This window comes from Monoraphidium neglectum, assembly GCF_000611645.1.
Source record: "Monoraphidium neglectum strain SAG 48.87 unplaced genomic scaffold scaffold00136, whole genome shotgun sequence".
Taxonomy (NCBI): Eukaryota; Viridiplantae; Chlorophyta; class Chlorophyceae; order Sphaeropleales; family Selenastraceae; genus Monoraphidium; species Monoraphidium neglectum.
In genome coordinates, this window is record NW_014013492.1 from 1 (window position 1) to 23,241 (window position 23,241).

Consider the following 23,241-nt stretch of genomic DNA (forward strand, 5'->3'; position numbering starts at 1 on the left):
GAGCAGACGGCGTGGTGGGGCAGTGTGTGTATGTAGATGCTTGTGTGTGTGTGCTTTGTGTGTGTGTGTGTGCTTTGTGTGTGTGTGTGTGTGTGTGTGTGTGCGCGCGCGTGTGTGTGTGTGAGCGTGCGTGTGTCTGTCTCACGCGCGTGTAGGCGCACATGCGCATGCAGAATTGCAGCGAATTCGTGCAGCCGCATGCCAACGTTGGCAGGCCGACTCATCGCACCGGCCCGGTCTGGACCCAGGCGGCCGCGCCCTTGGCCGACCAAAGCCCACCTGCACCCAATCGCCCCCGCACGCGCCTCCTCCCCCCCACCCCTCCCGCCTCCAGGCGGGCAGTGGACGACCACTCAAAGGCGGTGGTGGCGGCCGCCGCTTGCCTGGAGGCCGCGGCGGCGGAAGGCGGGCGGCTCGACCCCGGGGGGCCGGCCCTCCAGTTTTCTGCGGAGTGGGGCGCCGACGCGGTGGCAGAGGTGGGCGGGGCGCAAAGCGGCAGGGTTGCAGGCGCCAGCGCCAGCGCTCCTCACGGCGCTGCACCTGCTCGGCTGCGAAACCATCGCTCGCTTGACAGTGTAGCCGACACGCTATCAGAGAGTGAATCCAAGTGTTGTCCTGAGCTGAGAATGGCTACGATCGCAGCCAAAGCTGGTGCACCTCGGCACGCCGACAGGCAGGCCGCCCGTCCGCGACCTGCCGACGCTGCTTCCCCTCTCCGCCACCTGCCAATTTTACCCCCCCCCCCCACAGGCCATGGAGACCGTCACCGCTGACGTCACCCAGCTCGCCCAGCAGCTTCCCGAGCTCGGCCTGCGCGACTGGGCGGCCGCGGCGACGGAGCAGGCGGTGCGCGGCCACGTGACGGCGGCGTTTGGCGCCCTGGAGGAGCGCGCGGGGCTGGCGGTGAAGGCGCTGCTGGCGCAGCTAGGGGACGGCCCGGACAAGCCCGGTGCGCGCGGAGCAGCGGCGGCGGCGACCGCTCTTGCGGCGGCGTCTGGCAGGCATGATGTGCGGTTGGCTCGCGGCTGCACGCGTGTCTTGACTCAGAGTCAAGGGGCGGGATCGAGCCATCGGCGCCCGTGTGCTTCTGGAAGCGTGCAGGCCGCGCGGCTGCTGATGTCTGCCCATGCACCCCTCCCCCTCCCATTCCGGAACCCCCACAGGAGCCGATGCGGCGGCACCCCTGGCGGACGCGTTTGCGTGCACCTCAGAGGCCATCCAGCGGTGCACCATGGCCATGCTGCAGGTGACCTTGAGACGCAGGTTGCAGGCCGCACGCGTGCCTGCCCCGGCTTGCCCTGCGGCGCACTGCCTGTTAGGGACAGGCCGCACTCCCGGAGCCTGCATCGCACGCACCCATCTGCGCTTGCCGTCTTGGTCCTTGTCAACCATGAATCTCAAGCGCGCACTGGGCCTGCACCCTCTGCCCAGGGCCTGCGCGCGTACCAGCAGCGCCACGCGGCCCTGGTGGGCCCCGTCCTGCCGCAGCTGGGCGACATCACGGCAGGACAGATGCAGGCGCTGCTGACGGGGCTGGTCGGCGGCTTCATGGCCCTGGGCCGCGTCAAGGTGCGTTTTGGGGGGGGGGGGGGACGCCAGCAGCTGCCTGGTTACAGGGGCGGAGCGCACACTGGCTGCTCTGATGGCACGTGTCTCCTCTCTTCTTGACACATTTCTAGTGATCATCAAGCGAGGCTTGGTTTGCTAGTTTCATGCAAGCTGGAATAAAAAACAAAATCAAAAGCAAGGGTGGTCTTAGGTTAGCTCCGCAAATATTTGGGTTGCGCGGCCACTTTCCCATCATAAACCCACAGGATGACGCGGTGTCTCTGCTGCGAGAGGGCGCGGCGGCCGCGCCCCCCTCAGGCCAAGAGCCCGGCGGCGCCGCGGCGCGCACGCGCGCATGGAGCGGCGCTGGTGCCAGCAGCGGCGAGCCCAAGACAGGTACGCGCTCTTCGCCGCCGCCGCGTCCCAGCTGCTTGCTTGGATCCGCTTGGCATGTGCATCCGTGCTGTTCGTGCACCACCCCTGGCCAACTCTCTCCCCTGACACGCTGCGGCGCGTACGGCGCCCGCAGGCCTGCTGCTGCTCCTGGCCAAGCTGTGCCTGTTCATGGAGTCCGCCACGGTGCCCGCCGTGATGGAGGAGCTCGCGATGAACTTCCCGCCCCAGTCCGGGGACCCGGACCAGCCGCCGCCCTTCCTGGCCGGCGAGGTCGCGCGCCGCATGGGCACCGCCGCGCAGCTGCTGCTGGCGGCGTACGTGGAGGCGCACGGGCGCGCGCTGGCGCTGGCGGTCGGGCGCAGCAGCGGCGCCACCAACTGGCTGGACGCGTCAGAGCCCAGGTGACCGCGCGGGCTGCGCGCCTTTGGGCGCCCCGAGGTGTCGCAGGGGGTGGGGTTGGGGCGGTGCGCGGCGTGGCGTCCGGCAGCCGTTGCAGGATGGGGAGCCGTGGCGCTCGGCGGCGCTCTCCTGCCGCCATTATCCAACGTGGACCATGTGGGGTCAGGCTACTTGCATGCATGGCCCCCGCGCATGCTTGCCGCGGCGCAGGCCAGGCACCGCCCATGCGCACCCTTGAGGCACCACTTCCCCTCGATCCGCCCCCCCCCCCTTCCCGCCAACACCCCCCTCTCCGTGTGTCATCTTCAAGGGCGCCGCGCCCGGTGTGTGACCTGCTGCTGGAGCGGCTGGGCCGCGCGGAGGCCGAGGTTGAGCGGCTGGTGGAGGCCAGCGGCGGCCGCGTGCAAGGTGCGAGGCTCGGGCCCCCCTGTCGCGTCCCTCGTCGGTAGCCCGACCCCGCCTCCCCTCTCGATGAGTCTTGGCGCCCCTCCTGCAGAGCCCACGACTGCTGTAAACATGCAGCAGGTGTTGCTCAGGTCAGGAAACGTGCCCCCTTGCTTCTGAATCTTCGCAACGGCCCTGTCCTGTCCTGAACCTTACACCCTCAACCCTAAAAATTCACAACGGGTCCACGCCCAGGCCCCGCTGACGCCTTGCGGAAGGACGGCGCCGGCCACCACCGTGGCGGCGGCAGCAGCGTGTCGGACCGCGACCCGGGGTACGCCCTGGGCAGCGTGGCGGTCGAGAGGGGCGTGGCGCGGCTGTTCAGGGCGCGTACCAAGATCACGGGGACCGTGAAGTTCACGCAGGTGGGGTGGGCCGGCAGATTCACGCTTTTTTGGACCCCTCCTCATGGGGCTGTGTGGGCGGATCGCGGCGTACAGCTCAGACGCCTGGGTGCTGCCCTGCCTCAGACTATAAAAGTTATCGAGATCAATCGTTCATATGTGCAGCCTAATGGTGGCATGGTTTTGGGCCGAGATGGTCCCCCAGGAACGCCAACTCGCCCGCTCTTCTCGTGCCCTTGTTTGCGCCAGGCCGCCCTCCTGGGGGCGATCGCCGCCTCCGGCCTCAAGTCCCTGGCCGAGAGCGTGCGCCTTCAGACCCTAGGCCGCGCTGGCCTGCAGCAGCTGCAGCTCGACGCCGCCTACCTCCGCCCCCGCCTGCTGCGCCTTGCGGGCGGCGGCGGCGGCGGCGGCGCGGAGGGCGTGGCCCAGCTGGTTGACGAGGTGGTGGCTGCGGGGGCGGAGCGCGCGGTGGAGGCGGGGCAGCTGCTGGACCAGGCGGCGCTGGACAGGATACTGGCCGCAGCGGGAGAGGGCGGCGCGGCGTGAGGTCGACGACACGCACTGGGGCAGGGGGAGAGGGCCGGGGGGCGGCGCTTGCTGCCCCCAAGCCTCGCTCGTGCGCGAGTTTCTGGGTGCATGGGCGCCTAGGTGTTGCACTGGGCACGCTCCTTGCTGCTCTTCAAGGTCCATTGCCGCTCTCTTATGGCGGTCGCCTATGCAGCTGTAGTCCCGTGTGACCTGGTACTTTCCCTTGCAGCTCAGGTCTAGATTGGGGTGCCAACCCACAAACAGCTGCAGGAAGCCAGCCCCTGCGTGAAGTGCCGTCCATGATTGCAGGCGTTGCTCTTGTCTTTCACTGCTGTGACTCGGTCATCGCTTTCACCTGGCATTAAGAGTAACGGAGCTCGCCCTCGCAACCTTGCGCCTCCCCCCCCTCAGTGATGCACCTTAACTGTGCCAGAACATGGCACAGTTAAGCACAGCTGCCGCGCCTTGCAAGTCATGCACGCCGGGCTTAGATCCAACCTCGACGACGGGCCCAGGCTCGTGTTACTTCCTTGCGCCTACAGCCTAAATACTGTGTGCGCAGCGCACAGACGGGAGGGTCGCGCTTGTTGACGGCTCAGAGGGCGGGGTCGTCCGCCCACACGCCCCCGTCGCCCCCTGCAGTTGCGCCGCCCCCTCCGCCGTCCAAATGAGCCCGCAAGTCGTCAATCTCCTCAGGCTCGTCCCTCTTCCCGGCCGCAGCCCTCTCCCCATCCCCGCCATCCCCGTCGCCAAGTCTCGGTATGGAGTTGCGCCGTAGCGTCATCAGGAACGGCCCGTCAATCCACCTGCGGGGTCACGCAAGGGTGCACACGGCCAGGTATGACGCAGGGCGCGGCGGCCTGCCGGGGACGGGGCCGTTTCTTTTCGCCGCAACCCGCGAATGCACCAGCTTTTCAAAAATTTCATGTTGCGCAAAGCGGCGCACCGAAGCTAATTAGTTACATTCTGCATAATCAATAAGAGACAGCCGCCGCGACTGCCGGCCCCACGACCCATGGGCCCCGCCAAGGTGGGCAGGGCAGGCGAGAGCACAAGCACGCCACACATACATGCACATATACATGCACACGCACCCTGTGGCAGGGTCACCGGGTAAAGCACCCCACCCCTGGCCGAACAGCTGGCGCTGCGGCAAGACATAAAGCAGGCGCAACTTGGCCTCCACGGGGTGGAAACAAGTGGTGTTCAAGCGGATGGAAGGTCTACCTCATCTTGCTGCCCAGGCTGTGCAAGCCAAAGGCCAAGCACGGTACAGTACCATACTCCAGCCCATAGGGCCCACGGCATGTTTCATTCGTGCAGGCCACTACGAAGAAATCATTGTACACGAGTAGCCTTTGCCGTCTCGCTGCGGACGGTCTGCAGAGAACCCCGGGTGCTGCAAACCGCTCGCAACTCAAAAAAGCCGAGAGCGTTCGAAGAGATGGTGCGCGCACACTTCGTTGCTCGAGACGAGAAAAGCAGCATGTTCGGGTTTAGAATTGCATGAAGAGGGGTTCATTGCATCGCAGGTTGCTCATCGTGGCGGAGACAACCGTGGCGGAGAGGTTTCAGCCGTCAAGTCCATATGGAGGCGTCTGTGGTTCGATCCCTGGTGGAGCTGGCGGAGCTGGTGGCGTGGCTTTCCCTCCGTGTGCCGCAGAACACGGGAAATCCCCCTCTGGTGAACCCAACTTGCTGCGGCGGGTTGGGGGTAATGAGGGCCCAACCCCCGGCGCTGCAGGAACAAGGGTTGAGGATCAGGTTGGCGACCTGAAATAAAGCCCAAGGCTTGGCTGTGTGCCTCGCCCGTGGCTTCTTTTGTTGTTTATATATTATGAAATAGTGCCGCCCCTTCAAACTGTGCGTGCTTGCAACAAGCGTATTTTTTCCAACTGAAATCAGGCTAGTATCACGCTGACAACAAAGCAAAAGCAACCTCTACAGGGTAAGTGTTTTGCGCACCCTGCAGCTGCGCCCCAAACCACCGGAGCTGCCACTACCTGAGGGGTTCTTGAGACATATCAAACAAGTGTGTTGCACACAGTTGGTAATAATAACATGGAAGCATAACAGCCAACATTATGTTGGGGTCGTTTGTGGCTGGGTTTGCTGGAGAGCCCCAATTCGTTGAAGGTGCAGACACCCCAGCGTTTATCAGGCCAATGATTGTGGCACATCCAGCTGGTGCTTGCGGTGTTACCGCATCTTCTCCCCAGCACGCCTGTTCTCCATTGCACAACATTCCACCTTGCCTCAACAGGCTGATTTCAGCGCACATGAAAACAGCTGTGAATTGTCGTTAAGTGTAGCCGGCGCGGTCAGTGGAGTGCAGGTGGAGTGCAGCCTTGTGCGAGGTGTGTGGCGGCGTCCTGGTGGCGCTTGTCTAGCAGGTACGTGGGCGATGCAGGTTTGTTGAATACAGCTCCGCAATTGTGTCACGCGTTTAAACTCATTCTATTCAAGTCGCAACAGTCGGCCGATCGAAGTGATCTCGCGTTGAAATCGCCTCTAGGGAGCCCCCTGTCAGCCGTCATGGACGCGCTGACGGGCCTTGTGGCTCATATAGTTGAGCTCAAGAAGAAGCAGGCGGACCCAGTGGCCATCCAAGACGCCTGCCGCGCTGGCACTGTCGCGCTGCTGCGCGCGCGCCAGGAGCATCGTGCAGGTGTGCTGGGCGCAGCCCCACCCCGCGATGCCGCCTCTAGGGCCGAAACCCACTGCTTGTCCCCGAAGCGGCGCCAGGCATGCACACCCCGCGCTCACGCGGCGCCCCCGCCCCCGCGCCCGCCCGCGCCGCAGCCGCCCTCTCCGGCGAGGCGGCGCGCGAGCGCGCCGCGGCCGCCAAGGCCGGCCTCGACGCCGCGGTGCTGCGCCTCAACAGCCTCCTGTATGAGAAGCAGTTCTACGTCCGCGAGATCGCCGCATGCACCAGCTACCGCAGCGCATACCCGGATGAGGAGATCCAGCTGCCGCCGCTAGAGGCAGAGGCCCTCGCCGGCGCAGGCGCGGTTGCGGGCAGAGCGCAGCTAGCCCCGCACGCGCTGATGCTGTCGCGCCTCACGGCGGAGCTCAACGCGCGCAAGGCGCTCGGCGACGCGCTGAAGAGCGCGCGCGCGGAGCGGCAGCGCGAGGCGGGCCGCGCGGCGGCGGACAAGGCGCGGCTCTCGGCGCTCAAGGCGCCGCTGCGCGGGCTGGAGCAGGCGGGGGGCCCCCTGCTGGACGTGCTGGGGCCGCGGCTGCAGCTGCGCGCGCCGGAACGAGCGGCGACGCTGCTGCCGGCGCCGTTGTGGGCCATCAATTATCAGTTTGCAGCGGCGCGCGACGCGCTGGGACTGCCCATTGGTGTTCGGCTCGAGGGGGATGCGGCAGAGGCAGCTGCCCGGCTCGCGGCGGCAGGGGCCGGCGCGCCAGGCGCTCGGGGCGGCGATAGCGGCAGCGGCGGCGGGGAGGTGGCGCAGGGGCCAGCGAGCAAGCGGCGGCGGCAGGAGGAGGCGGCTGGGGTTCTGTATGAGGTGAGCGCTCGTGTTGATTGGTCGCAGCAGAAAGCAGCTGACAGGGCTAGTGATCATGAATGGGGCTGAAACAGCATTGAGTACGCCTCGTGTGACGTGGGCTCTAGCATTGACCCATGGCATGCCCTGCTGCTGCTGCTGCTGCTGCTGCTGCTGCTGCTGCTGCTGCTGCTACTGCTGCTGCTGCTGCTGCTGCTGCTGCTGCTGCTGCGACGGCTGCGGCGCTCGCGCGTACGCAAATCGCAGGTGCACCCGCTGTCGGTGGTGGTGTCCCTCCTGAGCAGCCGGCAGCCGCAGGGACAGCAGCAGCAGCCGCTGCTCGAGGTCCGATTCGACTATTACCAGAGGCCGGGCCTCGTGGGCGCCTGCTGCTGCGGCGGCAGCGGCGGCGGCGCGGGCGGCGGGGCTGCGCTGCTGAGCGCCCTCTTCCCCGGCGATGAGGGGGATGGCGAGGTGGGGCGGCTGGCGGGTCTCATGCTGGACGCGCAGCTGAAGGGCATCCGCGTGCCCCGCCCCGCATGCCCTGCTTGGGGCAAGCCACGGTGTCGCTCGGGCCCGCGGCGGCCCTGCGGCCCGCTGCTCCGCAATCGGCCCTCCTGTCTCCCTGCGTGGCGCCTCCACCACTTTGTGAGCCCCCACCAACGTGACTTCTCATCCCAAACATCACTCCCCAGGGCTACGAGGTCCTGGCGCAGCTGGCGGGGCCGGGGCCCTACCAGTTTGGCAGCGCGGCAGCGCCGGCCCGTCCCTTCCGGTGCGGCCGCCTAGCCCCGTGCCCCACCCACCGGCTTCCGCTGCGGTGCAGCTTTCTGGGCTGCAGCAGCTGCTTGCATAGCCACTGCCAGCGATCCCTCCCCCCGGCTCCTCTGCGCCCAGCGCCTCACATCAGCCCTCAGGCCCTTTTTGTTGCCCAGCACTCCTGTGGGCAAACCCAGCCACACAATCGCATGCTCACACACCCATGCGCACCCCCCCACTCAAACACACACGATGCCGTATCACTTTGGCTTTTCAGGTGGGCGCAGGACCTGGCAGGGGTGGATGTTATCCCCTCGCTGCCGCCAGCCACATCGCCGGCTGCGGAGCAGCAGGCGGTGGCGGCGACGCTCGACGCGCTCGCGGCTCACAGAAGGCAGCAGCGCATTCAGGCAAGCTCCCAAGTCCGTGCGTGCGCGAGGGCGTGCCGGGGGCCTTACTGGGGCTTGCTTGCACCCACATAAGGGCAGCACGTGCGTAGTGTCACCCTTCAACAGAACAGGAACACCGCATCCCGCAGGCTCTAGTGGAGAGGCTGCAGGAGGTGGCGGCGGGATGAGGCCGCCCGCGCCTGGACCGGCGCGACAGGACGGATCTGGCTGAGTGGACGAGCCACAGATGCTGCCAGCCGCCCCAACGGCTGCGCTCATTTAATGGGGCCGCGCGCCATGTAACACATTTGCAGCTTTGATGGGCTGCTGCGGCCGCTTTTGCGGCCGGCATTGATCGGACCTCATTGACTGTGAAAGGGAGCCGCACTCTCAGCCAAGGTTACATGCATATGGGCATGAAACTGTATGGTGATCTTGACTGACTATTGTTCAATGTGGTGAGAGAAACGACACAGCAGGCCCTGGTCAATTGTGTGATGTCAGAGCATTACGATGTGCACCGGGGGCATAAACACCCACAGCTGATTGCGTAGGTTGCACTGCGCCCAATGACTTGCGACAACAGCCAGGCCAATCTGGGTGACAAACGCTCACTCATAGGAAAGAACAGCTAACAAAAGCATATGAGCGTAAGCTGCAGCCTGTGCCTCTCTCAAGGGTACAAACACGCGTGTCCAGTCATCCGCCCTACGCCGCCGCTGGCCGCAGGCTGTCGATCAGCCAGTTCAAATGCGCCCGCAGCTGCCGCGCCGCCGGCATCCGCATGTCCCTCGGCACCCCGACCCTGTCCCGCAGGTACTCAGCAGCCGCAAACACGTCGGACCCCTGGAAGCTGCCCGGCCAGCTGGCCCCGCCCTCCGCGACCAGCAGGGCGTGGTCCTTGGACAGCTGCTTCGCCTCAACCCCCGCCAGCAGCGCGTGCACCACGTGCCGCAGCGCAGCGTCGACCGCAGGCGCGGGCGCGTCGGCGGGGACGGCGGTCGGGTCCGCGAGCGGCGCGCTGACGGGGCGCGCGCCGGGGCGGCCGGGGCCGCGGAGGGCGAAGCGCACGATCGGCTTGTGGTTCGCGACCTGTGGGGGGTCAAGTGACGACGAGTGTGTCAAGAGTTGAGGTTGGTGTGGTTGGCGCTGAGTCTCTCGTGGTGGTAGCTGTGAACAAATCAGGTGAAAAGACAAGGGGACAGGCAGGGCGGCAGGGAGGCAGGCAGGCAGGCAAACAAGCAGGCAGGCAGGCAGGCAGGCAGGCGCAATTGTGGCGCAGTTGCGGGCAGGCCCTGTCGCAAGCAACGGCCGGCATCAGGTCTTGCGGCCGCAACACCCACCATGCGCGCCGCCGCCTCCAGCCGGTCGGCCGGCGGGTTCTCCGGGACAGAGTACGGCTCCGGCAGCGCCGCCGGCCCGAGGGGCGCCAGGGGCAGGCGCCAGCTGCTGCCGTCCTGGCCGTCGATGGCGGCCGCCCAGGGCTCCCCGGCGTCGCTCATGTAGCAGCCTGCGGGGCCCACATAACGGCGATAGCAAACATGCTTTGTTGGCACGCACAGGGCTGCAGGACGGTGCCAGGCGACCGCGCCGAGCGTTGCACGCGTGGGGCTTGCCCAGGCCGCAACGACGGACGACACGGTGTGCTTTGTCGGCACAGACAGGGCTGCCGACGCAGCAGCCGTGCGCCTTTGGCTCGAGCGATGCGCGCGGTTATCAAACCAAGCGCCACGTACGACAGGACGAGAGGCGCGTGCGGGAGTTGAGCGTGAGCGCACCTCCCAGCTGCGGCGGCAGGTCGTGGCAGTGGGTGTAGTGGTCGCTGCGGGTGCCGAGGTAGGTGGGGCGCGCCTCCATCGCCTCAAACCACCGCTCCACCGCCGGCCACTGGCCTGAAGACAAGAGGCGTGGAGGGAGGAAGATAGGGGCGTTGTGTGTCAGGCGTCAGCAAGTCAAACGGGTGCGCCTGCCAAAGGTGGAGGAGGCTGGAGGTGGGGGGTGTTTTCAGGATAAGCTGCCGGCATGGCTCGCACAAGGGCAGCCCGGCCGGCGCCGGGGCGTGCACGCACGGCCACCCTCCCCCAGGTGCAAACGGCTGGTTTGCGTGCGCCGTCCCCAAACAGCCACCCGTGTCGGTCGCGCCGCACCCACCCTTGCCGCGGATGAAGAACCCCTTGTAGTAGGCGAGGCTGGCGTTGGCGCGCTCCAGCATGGGTGCAAAGGTGATGTCCACCAGGCTGATGTCAGCGCCCAGGAAGAAGGGGCCCTGCCGGGTGGGCGGGTGGTTTGTTTTGGGAAGGAGGGTGGAGGCCGCCAGCACAGTGAGTTGATTGCGCGCGCATAGGTCGGGACTTCAGCAACACGTGGTTTTTGAGGCCAGGGAGGAATGCCGAGGGCGGCAATCCAAGAGCGGGGTGGGAGCAGGGGCTCAGGGGGTAGCCAGGGCTGCGGGGCCGCGCAAAACAGTGCGCCTCGCCGCGGCAGGCGGCCTGCCGTGCGTCCCAGCTGGTGCATGGCAAGCCAACCTCAGAATGGCTAAGCCTGTGAGCACAAAGTACAGGAAGCGAAATGGGTCCGTTGATATTTGCACAGACCGGCCCCCCTCACCCCCTCGGCCTGCAGTGCCTCTGCCACGGCGTCCATGGTGCGCTCAAAGCCCGCCTGCGCCGCAGGCTGGCCCCAGCCGCTGCACAGCCACTGCACGGCGGAGGGCGCAGCCAGGGGGATTGAATGTCAGTGATGCCCTTTTGGCAGCAACGCCGTGCGCTATATAATGCCCCACCATTGCCAGGAATCTGCCAAACTCACCAGTTTGGAGATTACACCCCCTCGAACCCTTCTTGTCGCCTCATGCACCTGTCCAACTTCCCAATTTCGTCCGCTACCCTCTGTCATCCACACAAACTCAGGAGAATCCCACCCACCTCGAGCCACGTCCCAAAGAACCTCCTCTCCAGCCGCATCAGCGCCTCCGCGCGCGCGCGCGCTTCGCTGCCCTTTGGCGGCAGCAGGGGCTTGTGGTCCGGGAAGGCGTCCTCCAGCAGGCCCATGATGACACTGGACTCGGTCACGACGCGGCCGTCGATCTCCAGCACGGGCAGCAGGCCGTTGGGGACCTGAGTGGGCCCGGTGGCGCGGTGCGGTGTAGCAGGGGTTGTTAATCACGCAGCTTGCTGCGCTGTTGTTGATTGGGCAGCTAAGGCCACGTTCCATCCTTGATTGGTGGCGTTGAAAATTGGGGAAGGGAGGATGGGGATGGGGGTTTGTGAGAGGTGCCTTGGCAAGAGATGGGAACAAAGTGGTTGGGTGAAGGTCGGTCGGAGCGGGACGTGAAGTGGTGGAGGGTGATTTGAGTGGGGTGTTCAACTGAACGGGAAAATTAGTGGTAGTTGATGAGCGCGTTTGAGGGACGGATTGGGTCGCCGGCGGTCAAGTAGACGACACGATTTGCCGGGCGCCGCTGCCGGTCGTCATTGCATGCTGCAACGAAAGAACGAAAGGCTTTGGCCCCCACCTTGGCCATGAAGGAAGCCGGCTTGTCGCCGTAGCAGCGCATGTTGATCTTCTCAATCACTGATTGAGGCAGTTGAGGCAGTTGAGGCGGTTGAGAATGAGGAGGGGGTCGAGGGGCGGCACAATTGGGAAGGGAGGGGTGCGGGCGCGGTCAAGTGGGCGTAATCTTTGGCTAGCCCAGCAATCGGTGCCTTCCAGGTGCAGTCTGCGGGCAGGGCGCCCCTCAGCGGCACGCGGACTGCATGTGAGGCCGCCTTGTGTTCACAGACTCATAATGCGGCCTGGGGCGCATTGATTATGCGGCGCATCAACGCCGCGGCCCGCCATCTGCCGCACCATAGGGGATCCTCTTCTCCTCGAGCTGCAGCCAGACCTGCCCGGGAAGGTTTGAGGCGGCCGGAGGGCGTGCGCGGGTGATGGCAGTAATGCACACAAGGTCCCAAGTGCTCACCGCTCCCGCCACCCACACCTCAGCCCCTCTGAGCCAACAAGCTGACACGCAACTGCCGGCCGCGCCTGCCGCTGATATGTACCATGACCAGGACAATGGTCGCACAGCACATAGCACACAGAGCAGCACCCATCCAGCAATCATGGCCCGACCAACCTTCTGGCAGTACGGGCACCACGCCGCATGGTCACGGTACAGCTTCACGCGGATGGGCTCGCTGCTGCCAAACGTACGCTTCAGGGCCAGCGGGTGGGTCGGGCCCTGGGGAAAGGCGGAGGACGGGGCGCCCAGGAGGGGGTAGTTGGGGGACGTCACGAAGCCCACATGTGCCCGCACGCAGGCCAGCAACTGCAGCTGCCGCGCGTCCCTCTGCACTGCGCCTGCGTTTGCTATTGATTTGCTGCTCCGTGCGGTAGTCTTGACAGCCGCGCAGTAGGTGCTGCCGCGGCAAGATGACACCCCAGAGGGCCAGCCCAGGCGTACAACAGTCGGGCGCCCACATTGTCCAGGTCTGGAGCCAGGAAGTTGACGCCGTGCTCGCGCTCCTGCGCCCTGACAATCTCCTCGAGCTGCTCCCAGCTGGGCGCGGTGTCAGAGAAGGACAGCACGGCGCCGGCCGCCGGGGAGGCCGCGCTGCCAGCCTGCGGACGGGGCGGAGCCGTGCAGCGCGTGAGGTGAGGTGCGACGTTGGCCGCAAGCTCACAGCTCGCGCACATGCAGCTGTCGACGTCGGCGCTATGCGTGCAATGCTTTGGTGCACAGCTGATCGACGATGCCGCCTTGCAGCCACCCACCTGTCCAAGCGCCTTCTTCAGGCCTGAAAGCATCGCGCCGATGTCCCCCGCACGTGCCGCCACGCCGCTGGTCAGGCCTCGCTGCTGCGCGGGCACCACTGATTTGAAGTCTCTGTGACTGGTGATAATCGCCCTACACGCTGCACTTCGCGGAGCCGAGTTTGTGGCGAGGGATAGCCCGCGCTGAGCGATCATTGAGCGCATGGCGGGAGCTGAATATGTTGAGTTGATAGTGCAAGTGCACAAACGGCGTAGCACATTGTGCACAAACGGGCTCCACGTCGATCTCACTCGCCCGAAGTAACTCGAGCCAGCCTTGGTGCAGAATGTCACGCCCAGGCACAAGGACAATTGACAGGCTTATGGAATAAGTAATCAGGTGATCTCTCTCTGAACTCCGCGCGATTTGATCTGATTTGATCTGACGCGCGACGCCCTGGCCGCGATGTATCCCGGTCCTGGACAATACAGGTATGTTTTGCATGTATATATGTGCGTGAGGTGAAGCAGTGTCTCGCGTAATCCAGGAGCGATGCGTCCCCGCACAAGCAGTGCATGAACATTGCAGTATGCAGTGCCGCGTCTCACAACTGCCCAAAATGAAGGAAGCATCCACACTGGATACCCTTGGCATTCACACAATGCTGACTCAACGAACGATGGGCCCTGATTATAGGTCGCAAGCCAGGCCAGGGGCAGGGGGCTGGCCGCCCCACATGCAAGGCGGCCACACAGGTGCATCGGCGACGCTGCCAGTCAGCGGCGTGGGCAGCAGTTGGCAGGCTGCGGGAGGCGCATCAGGCACGCAGGGAGGCGGCTACTATGGCCAGCAGCAGCAGCAGGAGCAGCAGCAAGCAGGCGGCCGGCCACGAAATCAGCCACAGAATCGGCACGGCAACGGGCAGGCCTGGCCCGCCGCTCAGCCAACGCCTCGGCATGCGCCCGCTCAAACGCACATGACAACGCCCGCAGCGAACGCTGCAGCCATGCAACCGGCTGGGCAGCACCTGCAGCAGCATCAACAGCAACAGCAACAGCAGCAGCAGCAGCAGCAGCAGCAGCAGAAGCAGCAGCAGCAGCAGCAGCAGCAACAACAACGGCAGCAGCCGCGGGCACCTGCCGCAAACGTAAATTACTTAGACCGCGTGAAAGCTACTTGCAGCATGCTCGGGATGGGAAGCGGCCCCCAGAACAATGCAGCCGCGGCGCAGCAGTCTGCGCTTGCCCACATTATTAGTGGCAGTGCATTCCACGAGAACCCTTTTGCAGACTCGGTTGAGGCGTACGTGCTGGCGTGCAAGCAGCAGCAGCAAGCGCAGCAGCAGCAAGCGCAGCAGCAGCAAGCGCAGCAGCAGCCACAGCCGCAGCAGCAGTAGCAACGAGCAGCAGTGGCAGCAGCCGCGGCAGCAGCAGCAGCAGCGGCAGTAGCAGGGGCAGCAGCAGGCAATCGCACATGACAGGCAGCTATGGGGATCTAGGGTAGGAGCGGGAGGCCGAAATCTGAAATCCTATCCATCCTCATCAGTGTGGGCGTCCCAGGTCCTGCCAGCCCGATGAGTGCCCCCCACCAGCATAGCGCGCTTGTTGATGACCCAATGTCCAAGTCTTCAGCTGGCTTTTTTTGGTTCATCTTGATTTCACTTGCCAACCCGGCGCCCCACGAGTTCCTTGGAGCCCTGTTTTCGTGAGATGCGATCAGGGCTTACAGTGTGTGATGCGAGCAGGCCCCAGAATAAAATGCATTTTGTAACTCGCACAGGCTGAGACGCAGAGGGGCTGCCCTTGCAACGGGTGAAGGGGGAGAAACAGCCACCTCGCCAACACAGCCATTGGTGCGTTTTGCAATTCTCACACATCAAGCAAAGTCAAGTTGCCACCCGTGCCTAGGGTGACTTTCTGACAGCAAGGTCGGGGTTTAAGAGCTGCAAAGCAGTGATACAGCTGTGCATGCGCCTCCACCAGGGTGCATGGAGTATAGCTTGCGGAAAGGCAAATGGCGAGAGACGCCGGCCACTCTCAGGCCCTTCATCGGTTGATGATTGCTCTAGGCGGCCCGCAGCGGCCAAAATTGGAGGCCAAGATGCGCCCCCGGAAGCCGCGCAGGCAGCGGCCCGCAGGGGCCGTGCGTGCGGCGATGCTCGTGATGCAAGGCACGAGCTCGTGCCCAAACAACAAAGAAGCCTGTTTCAGTGCGCACGCCGCTGGAAAGGAGCTCAGTCGCCAGCAGGATGATGCCGGTCTCAGCAAAGAAACCCAGGACCGCGCGCACCCACAAACACACATGCGTACCAGTGTACAACCCCACAACGCGGCACACAGGCGCCGCACCCTCGTCAGGTCGTCGGGACGCGTCATGCGGCCATGTCAGCACCAGGTCGGAGGTCACCCCAGGTCACTTGCCGCGCAGGTCCACCAGCTGCTGCACCACGCTGGGGTCCGCCAGGGTGGAGATGTCCCCCAGCTGGTCCTCCTCCTTGGACGCGATCTTGCGCAGCACGCGGCGCATGATCTTGCCGCTGCGGGTCTTGGGCAGCCCGGGGGCCTGGGGGCGGTTGGGGGCAGGCGCGGGGGCGATGCGTTGAGAGGTTATGCGAAAGATCAAGGGCTGAGGGGTGGGGATGAGACTAGCATGCACTAGATCCACAAGGCATGGGTGCAGCGCAAGGCGGGTAAAACCCAGTCAAGAGGTTTCCATGGACGGAGGGCGCAGGCATGTCAGGTGCCGTTAAAGCTCACCCAGTGGATGGCGTCGGGGGCAGCGAATGCGCCGATGTGGCTGCGCACGCTCGCGATCAGCTCGCGCCGCAGGTCCTCTGTGTATGACTCACCCTGGGAGGGGGGAGAGAGAGTTTGTAACGTTGTGAGCAAGGAGCAGCGCCTCAAGTGATGCCTTCCAGCAAACACATATAGCAGAGCGCGTCCAGCCGCCAGCCAAGGCACGCGGCACTCTGACTGCAGCCCTGGGGAGCCGCTCAGGCCCAGGCATCTCTGCCCATGTGCGACTGCTCCCTTTGAGCGCCGCTGAGAGAGGCCCGCTCCCACACCCTTGGCCCACCTCCATGAGAGTGACAAACGCGTAGATGCCCTGGCCCTTGATGGCGTGCTCAAAACCCACCACGGCCGCCTCCGCGCACTTGGGGTGCGCGACCAGCGCGGACTCGACCTCGGCGGTGCCGATCCTGTGGCCGGACACGTTGATGACGTCATCGACGCGGCCGGTGATCCAGAAGTAGCCGTCCTTGTCGCGGCGCGCGCCGTCGCCCGAGAAGTAGTAGCCGGGGAAGGGCTTGAAGTAGTTGGTCTCATACCTGGGGTTTTCCAAACAGACAAGTAGCGCAGGGGCGGGGTGGGTTGGTGAGGGCACTGTTGATAGGGGTCGGCACGAGGCCACAGGCTGTGCGCGCGTGCAAGCAGCAATGCTTTGGAACTCCATGTGCGGCCAGTCGTAACGTGCTCCACGCAATATCTGCAGGTGTTTCAGCCGAGGCAGGCCGTTTGCTGGGCGGCGCCGTGCTGGGGAGGGAGGCCCCGGGTAGGGAGGCCCCGGGTGTCGGTGCCCTGCACCTGTCGTGGTCCCCGTACACGGTGCGCAGGGTGCTGGGCCAGGCCTGCTTGATGCACAGCATGCCCTCCGCCTCCCCCTGCAGCTCGTTGGCCTTGTCGTCCACAATCACGGGGACCACGCCTGGGTCGGGGGGCAGACGAATTTGGGAAAATGTTCACGCGCATGTGGCTGTGGTTGTGCGTGGCGCTGTCGCGTCCGGGCTATTGCAGACATGGCATAAATCGCTTGCGGGGACGAAAGTAGCATGCGAGCGTGCGCAGGATGTGGGTGGTCAGGGGCAGGCCGCGCCGGGAGGCGGAGGAGCGCCCACCGAAGAAGGGCAGGGTGGCGCTGCCGGGCTTCTGCTGCCACGTGTTGGGCAGGGGCGTGATCATGTGGCCGCCGGTCTCGGTCTGCCACCATGTGTCAACAATGGGACACCTGCCGTCACCCACCACGTCGTGGTACCTGCAAAGGGGACGCGTTGGAAACGTTCAGGCCACAGCGATTTTGCTGACAGGCGGGCGTTCCCTCATCATGTCAAAGGAACCCCTTCAGATGCAGGCTTGGGCGTCGGCACCAAGTCGTCAAAAGGACAGCGCCTGCTCGCTGCAACTGCATGTGATGGACTGCCATAAAAGCGTGCGTCGCGGCAAGGGCAAGGGAGGCGACCCACCAGCGCCAGGCCTCGGGGTTGATGGGCTCCCCCACGCTGCCGAGGATGCGCAGGCTGTCGCGGTTGTGCTCCTTGACGTACAGCTCCCCCGCGCGCATGAGGCTGCGGATGGCGGTGGGGGCCGTGTAGAACTGCTTCACCTGTGATTTTGACAGGGTGGTGCAACGGGATTTGAAGCATGTTGCAGCAGGGAAGATAACGAGGATCGACTGGACGAGAATTGAGCGGATATCATAACTTTGCACCTGATTCCGTCTCCTCCCAGAAGTCAGCACAGCAGCGCTGATGTGTTGCAACAGTTATTTGCGCTCCCCAGCTCCCAACAATCCCTGTCAAAGCCCACCTTGTACTTGTCGACCACCTGCCAGCAACGGTCAGCGGCGGGGTAGGTGGGGACGCCCTCAAACACCACCTGGCTTGCGCCCACCAGCAGGGGGCCGTATGTCAGGTAGGAGTGGCCCGTGATCCAGCCACAGTCCGCGGTACACCTGGCGCGGGAATTCCAAGTTGGGGCGAGGCCAGGCCGGGATGTGGTTCAGGGCGTGGTGGGGTGGAGTTTTTTTTGGGGGGGGGGGGCGTGCAGCGGCCAAGGGAACGGGCGCAGGCGGCCGCCCTCCGGGGCGCAAGGGACGGTCGTGGTTGCGGTGGCCAGCTGATGGCGCAGTGTGCGCAGATTGTGCACGGCAGCACAAGCCGTTCGCCCCCGGTCATGTGTGGCGCGGCTCACCAGTAGACGTCCCCTGGTGCCATGTTGAAGACGTACTTTGTGGTGGTGAAGGTGTACACCATGTAGCCCCCGGTGCAGTGCACCACACCCTTGGGCTTGCCTGGCCGCCAGAACGAGGGGACAGGGGGGGAGGGGCTGGTGGGTGGGCTGCGTATCCCCGGGAGTTGGGGCCGTCGAGCTCGCACGCCCTCACAAAGCCGCAAGTGTGGCAATTCAGAGGGTCTGCTAGGGCCGGCAAATTATTATTATTGCAACGTGGCGGCCGGGCTGCTGCTGCAATATGAGCTGATGATGCATCAGTCAAAGCGGCGACCGCCGTCTCACCGGTCGACCCCGAGGTATAGAGCAGGAAGAGGGGGTGGTCCGCCTCCACCCACTCCACCTCGGCCTCAGTGGGCTGGCCCCTGAGCGCGTCCTCCCACCAGACGTCGCGGCCCTGCACAAAGTGCGTGTGCTCGCGAGTAACGGCGTGCTTCACCTCCTGTACCACCACGGTGGAGACCTGGGGTTGATGGGGGCAGGCACAGCGGGTTGTATGGGGTCAGAAAGGGGTGTTGTGGCCCGCTGGCGTGTGACGGGTGCATTGCAAAAGCACCCGGTTCTTGCAAAACCACACATCTCATGTTGCAGAGCCGACTCCGCTCCAAATGCACGCCTGCTTGCTTGCTGGACACGTGTGCTCGTCACTCGGACACAGCGCATTGACAGGTGCCGCGGCCCCTTGAAATCAACCCGCGGCCGCCCACCAGGTGCTCGTCGTTGAGCTCCGCCATCTCCACCGCCTTGTCAGCGATGGCCTTGAGGTCGATCTTCTTGCTGCCCCGCATCACGCCGGACGAGGTGATCAGCACCTTCGCCTTGCAGTCGGCGATGCGGCCTGCGGGCGGGGGGTGGGGTGTGTTGAGAACAGGGCTGTTAAGAGCAGGGAGCCACTGTAGTGGCGTCAGCGCTACCAACCTTGAGAGCGCGGGGTTGCACCCCAAGAGGCAGCCGGCGGCACACAGGCACACGACGACAATGGCAGCGGGGAGCCGCGATGGGGCTTGCAGCGGCGCTCACCCGCGAGCGCCTCGGCGCTGAAGCCGCCAAATACGACCGAGTGGACGGCCCCGATGCGCGCGCAGGCGAGCATGGCGATCGGCAGCTCGCAGACCATGGGCATGTAGATGGACACCGCGTCGCCCTTGCCCACGCCGATGGAGCGCAGGTAGTTGGCCATCCTGCACACCTCCCCCAAGACCTGGGGGTTGTCAGGGATGTTGGGGTTGCCAAGGATGGGAAGACGCCCAGTCAGGACAGGTGGTTGTGGAGAGTGCGTCTGCCGCATCACGTTTCAAGGAGGGGAGACCAAGCGAGGCGGGCCAGGAGCGTCCTGCGCCGCATAACTGCCTCAGGCGGCCTCTCAAGACTCCTCGTCCTCACTCCCCTCTCCACCGCAACAGCAACAACCGATCCCTACAACACAATGGAAATGTGGCATCCCCATCCTGTCCCAACCCCCACCCCCACCCCCAACTACGCCCCACCCCACCTGGCTGTAGGTCATGACTGCAGAGTCCTTGGGCTCATTGCCCTCCCACAGGAAGCAGGGCTGGTCGCCGCGCCCCGCCGCCACGTGCCTGTCCAGGCAGTTGTAGGCGATGTTTGTGAGGCCCCCCTTGAACCACTCCACGTGGATCGGGCCATTGCGCACGTCAAAGTTCCAGGAGGTGTGCTTCTCGTCCCACTTGAGGTTTCAGATTTACATCGAGGGGCCAGGGAGACACGGTGGTTCCGGGGGTGTGAAAGGGTTGTGCCAGGGTTTGGCGTGTGATTGGTGAGTGCCAGGCCTGTCAGCGGACGGAGATGCTGCGGCACGGGTGCATTGGCGGTCCGTACCGCCATCGTGCAAGCACAGGGATGGGACCGAGCGTGCACGTGCCCCACCCAAGCGCCCCGCCGTCCCCACCCACTCGTGCGAGTCCCGCCCCTCATGGTCATCGGTCAATGGTCAAAACCAATGCCCTGCAAAGGCTGCGCCGCGCCTTCCGTGCCGCACCTTCTTGTGCCAGTGGAACTCCGACGCGATGTCGGCCCAGAACCCATCAGGGTCCTCAATGGAGCGCTGGTACATTGCCTTGTACTGCGGGCCGGCAGCGGCGCGGGGTGCGTTCCATATGGGGTTGACGACAGGCAGTCATAGCAAAATCAGAGGCGGCCATGAAGAAAGCGGGCAGGACGATATTCACATCGCCAATGGGGGTGTAGCTGAATGCTTCAGGCTGCAAAGGTGGCGCGAGGCGGCCAAAGCTGGCCAGGCCGCAACAGGTGGGGACCGCATGCGAGCCTGCGCAATGAAAGACAGTTTGGGCCAGACGCATGCACAGCGTGCGTCCCCCACCTGGTCGACGTTCTCCACAAAGGGGGTGAAGTGGGGGTAGTTGGAGGGCACGTGCGGCACCAGGTCCACAGGGGGCTGCGGGGAGGTGGCGTCTGGGGCCACGGCGGCTGCGGCGACCACCTTGTCCTTCGGGGGTTGGCGTTGCAGGGGCGCAGGACAACGATGGTCCACCGCGCATGGGTGGGTGGGGTTGGTTCGGGGCCTGGGTGGCGCGCAGCTGAGGCGAGGCTGAGCATCGCGCGATGCGTCTTGCAAACCACCAAACGAAATGTATGGCCATCAGGGCGGCTGACGGCGCTGCGCAGCGGGCAGAGATAGGCAGCAGCGCAGGGCAACTGCGCGCTGCAACAACATGCAGCAACCAGGTTTCGAGTATCAGTGCTGCGACGACGCCGGCGCCAGCGCCGCCATGCACGCTGCGTGTTCCTCCATGAGCCGTCGCGCAAGCCAGCGACTCACGGGCAGGGCAGCGGTGGCGATGTCGCGGGCCGGGTTGGAGATGCTGCCCCACATGCCCAGAGAGGTGGTCGAGGGTGCATCATTGCCCTGGCTCTTAGCAATGCGTGCCACGGGTCGGCCGCCTGGGGGTGAGGTGCGTGCGCATTGTGCTGCGCGTCAGATAGGGCGACAACAGCTGCGCGCGCGTCACTGGCCGGTACGGTGGCGAGCGGGTGACGCGTTCGCGGCGGGCCGAGAGGCCATGCCGGCTGCTGGACATGCGCGTTACAACCCACTGTTTCTACATGAGCTGGGCGGCTTAGCAGATCGTGTTGCAACCAATGACGGTGGATGCTTCGGCCGCATCGACATGGCTCCGCAAGGACCGTATCTAAGCAATTACGCCCTCCAATTGAAATGTAGCGATCGGGGTCTCAAAGCCTGTACACACCATTCACGGCAGCGGTCGTGGGAAGACTGCTGTCTACGCCATTATCATGGGCGGATTTACCCTTCTGACTGAGACGCTTGAAGAACATGGCGGCTGCTAGGACGTCCTGCTTGTCCTGGCACGCGACTTTTGATCTGAGTACGTCTTGAGTCACTGGTGCCGTGAAAAAACAGTATCAAAGAATCAAGCGACTGTGTGCGCCAGCCGAGGGTGTCGGCAAGACGTTCATGGTGGAGGTGACTCCCCGCATTCACCGCGAGCGAGTCGCCAACACGCGCAACATTCGGCGCGTCTGGAACCTTGCCCTCCGGGCCCAGGACTGTGGTTGCTTGTTGCCAGGGCGAGTTTAGAGTTTTTTGCACTGCATAGGCGGGCGAGGAAGCATTCTATGCCACATTTTTGGAGAACCTGCAACGCAACGCGGAGTCATCACAACCGACCTGGACACTGGCTGCCTTTCGACTCGACACCGCCCACCCAGGCTGGCGTCTGCGGTTGCACGTCCAGTCAAATCTCGAACACGGTATCTCAACCAACATTTGCTTTTGCCATTTTGTCAGGCATAAATCCTGAACCTGTGCAGGCACAGCTGACTGGGAAACGGCGTGGCAAGCAATGCGATTTACAGTGCGTCTGACTCACAACAAATGCACGTCACATAACTCTCCAATCATGCCCGTTGCCACACACGTTAACAACTGTGCAGACTTGACCTGTTTGCTGGACCTGCAAGCGTGTTTGCAGTGCCAAAACAAAGTCAAGGCCCTCCAATCAACATGTCCCCCCCACCAATGCAGGCATGCGCTTGGCCACCTCACGAGCCCCAAAACGGCACATCCTGAGGGTTGTCCACCTTCACACCCGCGCTGCCGACCTCTTGCCTTGCAGCCTCCGCTGCGCCGCCACCGCCACCAGCGCCCCCAGCCCCCCTTTGTCCCGCGCCTTCGCCGCCGACGCGCCCCGCGCTGCTGTTGGCGCCAGCCCCAAGGATACCCTCCCTGGTGCCCGGCTCGCTGGTGTTGCCCGTGTCATCAGGCTGCTCGGCCGCAACTGGATCGCTCATCACAGACTCGTCACCCGGGTCTTTTGGGGACTCGAACACCGGCGACGTCGGCTCAGACGGGTAGGCGTCGGCAGGCGGCGTGTCATAGGGGGACACAGGTGGCTCGTCGCGCATAGCGGGCGCGGGCGGCGTGACGTGTACGCGGCCGGAACCTTCGGGGCCACTGATGCCGCGCCCAGCGTCCGCAAACAGGCGGCGGCCTGCGCACGAGGCTACAGCGAAGGGATTAAGCGTCTGTGAGGATCTGTAAATCGCAAACATCATTTAAAAGATCACTGTGCCGATCGCCAAACCGTCAGGGTTCTTCCGTCGTGCGTAATACGGCGATCTCTTCAGAGAACGCTCAAAGATAATTCAACTGATTGTGCACATGCGTGAAGAAAGCTTGGTGGCCGGAATGGTATGCCGCTGCCGGCCCGCTCATCCAGTGGTGACGTCAGCGAGAGCGTCGTGGTAGCAGCGAAGCACCCTCACAACCGCACCACGGTTTCAAAAATGGAGTGTGTCATGCAGCAGACACTCTAATGGTAGCGATACATCCTGCTTTACACATGCAAGCATTTTATGACACCTCTGGTGGGGCTCTACTACCAAACGCAACGTGGCACGCAGGCGAGTCAAAAAATTGTTGACGGTCATGATCAGCTGTTGACCGTTGTTTCAAGGAGTAGGCAAACAGCACAGAATCGCAAGAGCGTCTTGAAAAGCCTTGGGCGTATGCTGCCCCAGGTCACACAGGGAACCTTGCCTGCCTGCCGACGACAATTTGCCCCTGCACGTACCTTTTTGTTACTCTGGACAGCAGTATGCATGACACCAGCAGGAGACCAGCCAGCGCACGCCACATAACGCCGCACTAGGATTTGCTGGTGAAGCGCACGAGTGGAGGTGACCTCACGTGTG

At 64.3% G+C, this 23,241-nt stretch overlaps 5 protein-coding genes across 5 annotated transcripts; 3 read left to right on the forward strand and 2 right to left on the reverse strand.

Annotated features, from left to right (window-relative positions):
* Positions 1–753: 753 nt before the first annotated feature.
* On the forward strand, positions 754–3,677 carry MNEG_1374 (hypothetical protein; the record flags this gene model as incomplete). Its single annotated transcript, XM_014050135.1, has 8 exons — positions 754–949; positions 1,164–1,246; positions 1,432–1,569; positions 1,815–1,944; positions 2,078–2,345; positions 2,654–2,751; positions 2,983–3,152; positions 3,381–3,677. The coding sequence occupies 8 exons, from the start codon at positions 754–756 to the stop codon at positions 3,675–3,677; spliced, it is 1,380 nt and encodes a 459-aa protein (XP_013905589.1).
* Positions 3,678–6,194: 2,517 nt separating this feature from the next.
* MNEG_1375 (THO complex subunit 5) lies at positions 6,195–8,457 on the forward strand (the record flags this gene model as incomplete). Its single annotated transcript, XM_014050136.1, has 5 exons — positions 6,195–6,327; positions 6,462–7,174; positions 7,421–7,627; positions 7,849–7,928; positions 8,451–8,457. The coding sequence occupies 5 exons, from the start codon at positions 6,195–6,197 to the stop codon at positions 8,455–8,457; spliced, it is 1,140 nt and encodes a 379-aa protein (XP_013905590.1).
* A 552-nt stretch (positions 8,458–9,009) lies between these two features.
* Positions 9,010–13,263, reverse strand: MNEG_1376 (glutathione S-transferase; the record flags this gene model as incomplete). Its single annotated transcript, XM_014050137.1, has 11 exons — positions 9,010–9,393; positions 9,645–9,811; positions 10,080–10,193; positions 10,453–10,567; positions 10,909–10,998; positions 11,226–11,417; positions 11,816–11,874; positions 12,151–12,187; positions 12,422–12,526; positions 12,766–12,906; positions 13,060–13,263. The coding sequence occupies 11 exons, from the start codon at positions 13,261–13,263 to the stop codon at positions 9,010–9,012; spliced, it is 1,608 nt and encodes a 535-aa protein (XP_013905591.1).
* A 512-nt stretch (positions 13,264–13,775) lies between these two features.
* MNEG_1377 (hypothetical protein) lies at positions 13,776–14,435 on the forward strand (the record flags this gene model as incomplete). The annotated part of the gene is made up of 1 exon (XM_014050138.1): positions 13,776–14,435. The coding sequence occupies one exon, from the start codon at positions 13,776–13,778 to the stop codon at positions 14,433–14,435; it is 660 nt and encodes a 219-aa protein (XP_013905592.1).
* Positions 14,436–15,451: 1,016 nt separating this feature from the next.
* Positions 15,452–20,899, reverse strand: MNEG_1378 (acetyl-CoA synthetase; the record flags this gene model as incomplete). The annotated part of the gene is made up of 15 exons (XM_014050139.1): positions 15,452–15,601; positions 15,796–15,888; positions 16,115–16,367; positions 16,624–16,744; positions 16,935–17,071; positions 17,280–17,419; positions 17,623–17,767; positions 18,007–18,106; positions 18,331–18,508; positions 18,753–18,883; positions 19,066–19,246; positions 19,538–19,732; positions 20,045–20,128; positions 20,387–20,512; positions 20,846–20,899. The coding sequence occupies 15 exons, from the start codon at positions 20,897–20,899 to the stop codon at positions 15,452–15,454; spliced, it is 2,088 nt and encodes a 695-aa protein (XP_013905593.1).
* Positions 20,900–23,241: the final 2,342 nt, after the last annotated feature.